This window comes from Falco naumanni, chromosome 20 (assembly GCF_017639655.2).
Source record: "Falco naumanni isolate bFalNau1 chromosome 20, bFalNau1.pat, whole genome shotgun sequence".
NCBI classification, from domain to species: Eukaryota; Metazoa; Chordata; class Aves; order Falconiformes; family Falconidae; genus Falco; species Falco naumanni.
In genome coordinates this window covers 3980103-3987946 of record NC_054073.1, presented here as the reverse complement: position 1 = coordinate 3987946, position 7844 = coordinate 3980103, and the positions used below count along the sequence as shown (strand labels likewise).

Below are 7844 nucleotides of genomic sequence, written 5' to 3'. Positions count from 1 at the left end.
GGGGAGGGGGCTGGGCTCACTGGCACACGCACCTGCTGATGCCAGGACAGCCCCCCTCCCCCCCTGCCCCCCCGCCCCCCCCCAGCCCCCCCTGTCCCAGAACCGACACCTGGAGAAGCCACCCAGGGACCCCCCCCCAAATCCGCCCAGACCCACGGCAGAAGGGGGTCCCAGTCCCCACAGCAGGTGGGGGGGGGGCTGGGCCCCTGGGGAGGGGGGGGTCGCCACTCTCAGCTCTTACCTCACCCCCCCGAGAGCCGCAGTGGGGCTGAGCAAACCAGGGGGGTGACCCCGCGGAGGGGGGGGACACACACGGGACAGGGAGGGGGCACCCGGGACAGGGCTGGGGGCACCCGGGACAGGGATGGGGGCACCTGGGACAGGGGTGGGGGCACCCGGGACAGGGATGGGGCACCTGGGACAGGGGTGGGGGCACCCGGGACAGGGAGGGGGCACCCGGCACATGGAGGGGGCACCTGGGACAGGGGTGGGGGCACCTGGGACATGGAGGGGGACACCTGGGACAGGGGTGGGGGCACCTGGGACATGGAGGGGGACACCTGGGACAGGGAGGGGGTCACCTGGGGCAGGGGTGGGGGCACGTGGGACAGGGATGGGGTCACCCGGGACAGGGGTGGGGGCACCCGGGACATGGAGGGGGCACCTGGGACAGGGAGGGGGACACCTGGGACAGGGATGGGGGCACCCGGGACAGGGATGGGGGCACCTGGGACAGGGGTGGGGGCACCTGGGACAAGGATGGGGACACCTGGGACAGGGATAGGGTCACCTGGGACAAGGATGGGGACACCCGGGACAGGGGTGGGGGCACCCGGGACATGGAGGGGGCACCTGGGGCAGGGGTGGGGGCACCTGGGACAAGGATGGGGACACCCGGGATAAGGACAGAGGACCCAGGACAATGCCAAGGACACCTGGGACAAGGATGGAGCCAGCCAGGACAGTGCCAGGGACACCTGGGACAAGGACGGAGGACCCAGGACAGTGTTGGGGACACCTGGGACAATGCTGGGGACACCCGGGACAAGGACGGAGGACCAGGGATAGTGTCAGGGACATGTGGGACAAAGAGGGAGGACCCGGGACAGGGACAGGGACACCCAGGACAGTGTTGGGGACACCCGGGCCAGTGCTGGGGACACCCCACATGGGACCACTGGCTGCGGGCGATGCGAGAGGTGCACCCTCCCCCCCCCCCCCCCATCCACCCCCCCACCTCCCCCAGGGGTGGGGGGCACCTTCCTGGAGGCTCATTAGGGGCGGGGGTCTGCTGGGAATGTCACCGTGGCCATGGGAGGGGACAGGGGTGGCCCGGGGGGGTGTCACTGGCCACAGGCCGGCCAGCAGCGGGACACAGTGGCCTGGGACAGGGGGGGCAGCATGGCCCCTGCTGGGGTCAGCTGGGTCCCAGCCCCCCATGGTGGCCCCACGGCCACCAGCTGCCCCCAGCCGAGGTCCCAGGCCCCCCCAGCAGCACCCCGAGCCCCCCCACAACTCTTGCTGCGGGTCCCATCGTGCTCCCCCAGCCCCCCAGCCCCATCTTGGCCAAGGGCCCCCCAGGGGGGCTGGGTGGGGGGCTCAGCCCTGGGGGACAAGGCGCCAAAAGCTGCTCTGGGGGGACGGTGCACTGTGCCGCCTCCTGCTTGGCTTCCCCATGGATCCAGCTCCCGGGGGGCTTTGGGACCCTCAGGCTCTTCCCCATGGATCCAGCTCCTGGGGGTCTTCATGACCCACAGGACCTTCCCCATGGATCCAGCTCCTGGGGGGCTTTGGGACCCTCAGGATCTTCCCCATGGATCCAGCTCCTGGGGGGCTTTGGGACCCTCAGGATCTTCCCCATGGATCCAGCTCCCGGGGGGCTTCACAACCCACAGGATCTTCCCCATGGATCCAGCTCCCGGGGGGCTTTGGGACCTGCAGGATGGACCCCTGGACAGGACCCTGATCCCACAGGGGGCTCCGCAGCATCCCCACGGCAGCCAGGAGCCTGGGGGTCTGCCGGGGGGGGCCAGGCTGTGCCACCCACCCAGAGGGGCTGGGAGGAGGGGGGTGGGGGATGTATTTGAGTTTAACGAGTGCTTGCTTCTCCCCCGAGGCCGCAGGGGCTGCACCCCACGTCCCCGCAACCCCCCGGCCACCGGGTGACCTAATTCAGAGACCCAGGGGCAGAGCTTGGGGGGAGGGGGAGGCGGGGGGGGCACAAATTAGGACAGGGACATCCTGACGACCACCCACGAACCTTCCTTAACGAGACCGGCCGCACGCGGTAATTAAAGCATCGACGGGAGCTTGGTTGAGCTCCACCGGCCTTGCCGCGGCCCCCACCGACCCCGGGGCAGCTACCTGGCACTGGTGGGCATGGGCCAGGCCCCCCGCCATCGGCCACGGGGTGGGACATCACACCACCGCAGAGGGGACACGCAGGCGGTGGCAGCGCCCAGCCTGGCTCTGAGCACGAGGACCCCCGTGATGGGGTGGCTTGGTCACAATCTGCGGCTGGGATGGGATTCCGGTGGGATCCCAAAGCCATTCCAGGCTCTGGGGGGGGCTCCAAGAGGGACCTGAGGCAGCGCGGTTCTCCCAGGAGCACGTGCCACCTCCTCCCCAGCCACAAGGAAGGATCCCGGAGAATGGAGGCAGCCCCCACCGCTGGGAAAGGGTCCAGGGGATGGCAGCCCCCCCGCTGGGGAAGGTCACCCGTGGGCTCCTAGGGGAGGAGATGCACCAGAGTGGTGAGTCTGGAGAGGAGGAGGAGGAGGAGGAGGGCTCCGCAGCAGCAGCCCACGGCCACCCTCCTGCAATGGAGCCCCCCCACCCCTCCTGTGATAGAGCCCCCACCCCGGAGCCAAACGGTGGCACAGAGCTGGGAGGGCCACCAGCCACGCTCACGGGCTGCGGCACAAGCGCAGGTGGAGGGCAGTGGAGGGGGCTCAGTGCCATGTCCCCCCCCCCCCCCCCGGCTCACCCACACCCCCAGGCTCTCCCATCTTCCTGTTTCCACAAATTCAAACGAGAAGATGTTTCCAACCCCCCCATGGGGAACCCGGGGGCGAGAAGCTGGTGGGAGGTGAGGACAGCGCAGCTAGAAGGGACAACGTTGGAAGAAGGGACAACATTGGAAGGAGGTGCAACGTTGGAAGAAGGGACAATGTTGGAAGGAGGGACAACGATGGAAGAAGGGGAAACGTTGGGAGAAGGGGCAACGTTGGGAGAAGGGGCAACGTTGGGAGAAGGGGCAACGTTGGGGGAAGGGGCAACGTTGGGAGAAGGGGCAACGTTGGGAGAAGGGGAAATGTTGGGAGAAGGGGAAACGTTGGGAGAAGGGGCAACGTTGGGAGAAGGGGCAACGTTGGGAGAAGGGGAAATGTTGGGAGAAGGGGCAACGTTGGGAGAAGGGGCAACGTTGGGAGAAGGGGGAACGTTGGGAGAAGGGGAAATGTTGGGAGAAGGGGCAACGTTGGGAGAAGGGGCAACGTTGGGAGAAGGGGGAACGTTGGGAGAAGGGGAAACGCTGGGAGAAGGGGAAATGTTGGGAGAAGGGGAAACGTTGGGAGAAGGGGAAACGTTGGGAGAAGGGGAAACGTTGGGGGAAGGGGAAATGTTGGGAGAAGGGGCAACGTGGGGAGAAGGGGCAACGTTGGGGGAAGGGGCAACGTGGGGAGAAGGGGCAACGTTGGGGGAAGGGGCAACGTTGGGGGAAGGGGCAACGTTGGAAGGAGGGAAAACATATGAAGAAGGGACACCGTTGGCACGGGCGTGCATTGTGCTCCCACCGCGCACCCCGCTCTTCACCCACTGTGCACACACACCCCCCCCCCATTTCTCCCTCTCCCCCCCCCCCCCCCCCAGCCTGACCTACTGTCCCACTCGCATCTACAGCCCAACCACCGGCCGTGACAAGTGGCTTCACGCCAGATTTGGGCACCGCTCGGCGTCACCAGCCGCCAGCGCCGGCTCCTCCTTTTCTTTCGACACCTTTCCCACACTCTCCCCCGCGCATTGTGCGCCCACCGCTTCCCCCCACCCCCTATTCAGCCCAAATCGGTCACGAGCAGCCCCCAGCTCCGAGAGGAAAAATCAATCCGGTGCCGTTTGAAAGGCGGAGCCGTCGGAGCGATGTTCCCGGGACACCGGAGCATCCCCCGAGGGGGCGGGATGGAGGGATGGCGGGGAAGACGCACGTGTCGCTTCACTGGGAGATCGGCCGGGGCACAAACTCCACTGGGACCCCCGGCAGGGACCCCCCCATGGCTTCCAGTCCCTGGGCTGGAATGTGGAGGGGGCAGCAAGATCAGGGGTCCTTGGCGCTGCCCCCAGCCCAGGGGGGAGGTGATGGTGTCCCTTGGTGTGCCATTGCGCTCCGGATGCGACCACCGGTGACCCACAGCACCTCACAGGCGGCTGTCCCCATCCTCCCGGCTGTAAACCCCCCACCCCCCACCCCTCTCACCCCCAGTGCAGGGGGACCCCAGGGAAGCCACCACGGCAAAGCCAAGAGCTCCCGGCGCTGCCCCTCAAGGTCCGCAGCCCCCCCGGGTCCACAGCACCGACCCATCGGCCGTGAGGAGCAGCGACCCCCCTGCGCCCGGCGCGGGCGACAGCCGGGACCCGGCTGCGAAGAGCTGGTGCAGCGGCGAGGTCAGCACCCAAGGGAGGCAGCGAGGTCAGCACCTAAAGGAGGCAACGAAGTCAACACTCGAAGTAAGCAACGAGGTCAGCACCCAAGGAAGCAGCACCCACAGAGGCAGCGAGAGCAGCACCCAAGGAAGCAGCACCCAAAGGGGGCAGTGAGGTCAGCACTCGAAGGAGATGAGGTCAGCACCCTAAGGAGGCAGTGAGGTCAACACTCGAAGGAAGCAACGAGGTCAGCACCCAAAGGAGGCAGCGAGAGCAGCGCCCGAAGGAGACAGCGAGGTCAACACTCGAAGGAGGCAGCGAGAGCAGCACCCAAAGAGGCAGCACCCAAGGAAGCAGCACCCCAAGAAAGCAGCACCCCAAGGAAGCAGCACCCAAAGAGGCAGCACCCAAGGAAGCAGCACCCCCAGGAAGCAGCACCCCAAGGAAGCAGTGAGAGCAGCACCCCAAGGAAGCAGCACCCAAGGAGGCAGTGAGAGCAGCACCCCAAGGAAGCAGCACCCAAGGAAGCAGCACCCAAGGAGGCAGCGAGAGCAGCACCCCAAGGAAGCAGCACCCAAGGAGGCAGCGAGAGCAGCACCCAAGGAGGCAGCGAGAGCAGCACCCAAGGAAGCAGCACCCAAGGAAGCAGCGAGAGCAGCACCCCAAGGAAGCAGCACCCAAGGAAGCAGCGAGAGCAGCACCCAAAGAGGCAGCACCCCAAGGAAGCAGCACCCCAAGGAGGCAGCGAGAGCAGCACCCAAAGAGGCAGCACCCAAGGAAGCAGCACCCAAGGAGGCAGCGAGAGCAGCACCCAAGGAAGCAGCACCCAAGGAGGCAGCGAGAGCAGCACCCAAGGAAGCAGCACCCAAGGAAGCAGCACCCCAAGGAGGCAGCACCCCCGGAGGCAGCGCACTCAACCCGCAGAGGCCGGGGGGGTCAGGACACCACGTTAACATCGGTGGTTCCCCCCCACCCCCCCCCCCCCCCCCGCTGGCAACGGCGCGGCCGGGCAGGGTCTCTGCGCCCGCAACCGCCCCCCCAGCCGGGAGCAGCCCCGCACCCCCCCCCCCCCCCCGCCATGCTCCCCCCCCTCCTTGGCCGCTCCGCGCGTGGCGGTGACCGACCCCAGCATTGCCTTGGAGAAGCTTTTTTATTACGAAACCGAGAATGAAACGCAGCGTTTGCCCTGGCACACTACAAAACATCTCAAGCCAATAACCAGCCAAAAGATCGAAAGCCAAATAGAAAATACATCTTACAAAACCCGACGTACAAAAAAAAAAAAAAAAAAAAAAAAGAAAAAGAAAAAAATTATTTCCAGAATAAAATTATTACACGGAATCAGGAAGGAGCGAGGGGAGCTTCGATTCACTGACGACCCCAAGACACGCACCGGACCCCCGGACCCCCGTGGCTTTTAGCTGCCCTTTGGGAAAATAAACCAAGGTCCACGGTATTGCTTCGACCACCGAGGGCAGGCGGCCGCGCTCGGACCGCAAACGCTAACGGAACAGAAGCGGTTGGAAGATTTCTACGTTAAAAAATATAACTATCTATATATTGCTTATCGAGAATCAGGTCCAAGCTTCCGGAAAGCTCCATCTGTTAACCCCCCCCCCCCCTCCCCCCAGCTGCTCTCGGGTATCTTAAGGAAGATACAGCAAACATCTCCCCGGTTAGAGATAAGGATTTAGGGCGTCAGTCCAGCCCAGAGGATTGCGGCCACGCCGCCTGCCCCAAAATCCAAGTGGATGGACGGATTCCTGCTGCACCCGGGGCTGAGGGATGCGCGGGAGGAGAGCTCCGGCAGGCGAGGGGGGGGGGAAGGGCAAATGCCACCGGTGTCACCGCTGCCACCGCTCCTTCCACCCACCCCGGGGAAGGGCTTTTCCCAGCCCAGGGGCTGCGGCGTGTGGTGTGACTGGACCCGATTTGATTGATTTTCCTCCGGAACGTCACCCTGAAGGGTTACGGGTACCGGACCCCGTGGGTCCTGCGGAGCTACCGAGGGTTTCCACGCTCGAACCGAGGGGTCCCGGCACCCCGGAGGGCAGCAGGGTTGAGGACGAGATCAAATCCAGCCTGGGAACAGCCATTGGGCAAAGCGGCTGCTGGGTTGTTGTTTAAGGAGAGAAACGTTATCGCGGGCCTGGAAACCGCCGCCGAGGGGCTGGGGTGGGATGAGCGAAGCGCTGAGAACAGGCTCCGTCGCTACATTTTCCTCCTCGTTTTAGGGTGCCCGTCTCGATCGAGGGTGAAGCAGCAATTTCCGCGCTGGCAATTCCCCTTCGCCACAGCCGTGAAACCGCCTACCGGCACGCCGCTTCCACTTGGGAAAACGTGATTTTTGGGAAAAATCCTTCCCTGAGGTTGAACCTGCCCGCTCCGGGGCGAGCCAGGGGCAGGGAGCTGAGCTCCGGAGCAGGAGTCGCATCACCCATCGCGCCGCTCCCAGCTGCTGGGAAGGGACCATGACGCCGTGGGGCCCGTTTCCACAGGGAGGAGGAGGAAGAGGAGGAGGAGGAAGAGGAGGAAGAGGAAGAGGAGGAGGAGAGGACCAGGTGGTCTGAGAGCTGGAGGCAGCATCGGACGGCAAAGACAACGGGTTTACATCAGCCCCGGCTCCAGCAGCACGTTGGGGTCCTTCAAGCAAGTGCCGAGGGCAGAGCAAACCCTGCTCGAGCTCCGCTCAATGCTTCCCCTTCCTCCCCTCCTACCCTTGCTCTGACTGCCCACCTAGCTACGGGGCAGAGCTCGCCACGGCGGCACCGGGAAGGCACCGGGACACGCTCCGTCCCTCCCCGCCGGACGGTACCTCCGGTGGGAGCTGCTGCCAATGACCCCACAGCAACTGGAAACCGCGGGGGGCTGCGGGCGGCCGGAGATGCACCGAGAACAGTTTCTTCTTTTTTTTTTTTTTGCTCAACTTTTCTTCATTTTTAAACTTTGGAACTTGGAGGGAGGTGTGTGTGTGTGGGGGGAAAACAAAACCCAGTAGCACAATCATACAACTACAGGGGATTCCCTGTCTACTCGTTCACTAAAACCTAGAGAAACAGTGTGGGAGTGAGGGAAAGTGGGGGGAAGAGAGAGGAGGAGGAGGATGCACGCACTCGAGGCACACTGCAAATGGGCTGAAGCTAAAAAAAAAAACCACTGGCATCAGACGATCCCGAAGCGTTCTGCTCTTTTCCTCTTCTTTGCCT

General features: G+C 64.7%; 1 protein-coding gene across 1 annotated transcript in view; it reads right to left on the bottom strand.

Moving 5' to 3' along the window:
- Positions 1 to 5769: 5769 nt before the first annotated feature.
- Positions 5770 to 7844, bottom strand: part of LOC121099643 (SAP domain containing ribonucleoprotein) — a 36266-nt gene continuing 34191 nt past the window's right edge. Inside the window, exon 11 of the mRNA XM_040618856.1 lies at positions 5770 to 7842. Coding sequence (XP_040474790.1) covers positions 7801 to 7842 — 42 coding nt within the window. The 3' untranslated portion in view covers positions 5770 to 7800. The remainder of the gene's footprint in view (positions 7843 to 7844) is intronic.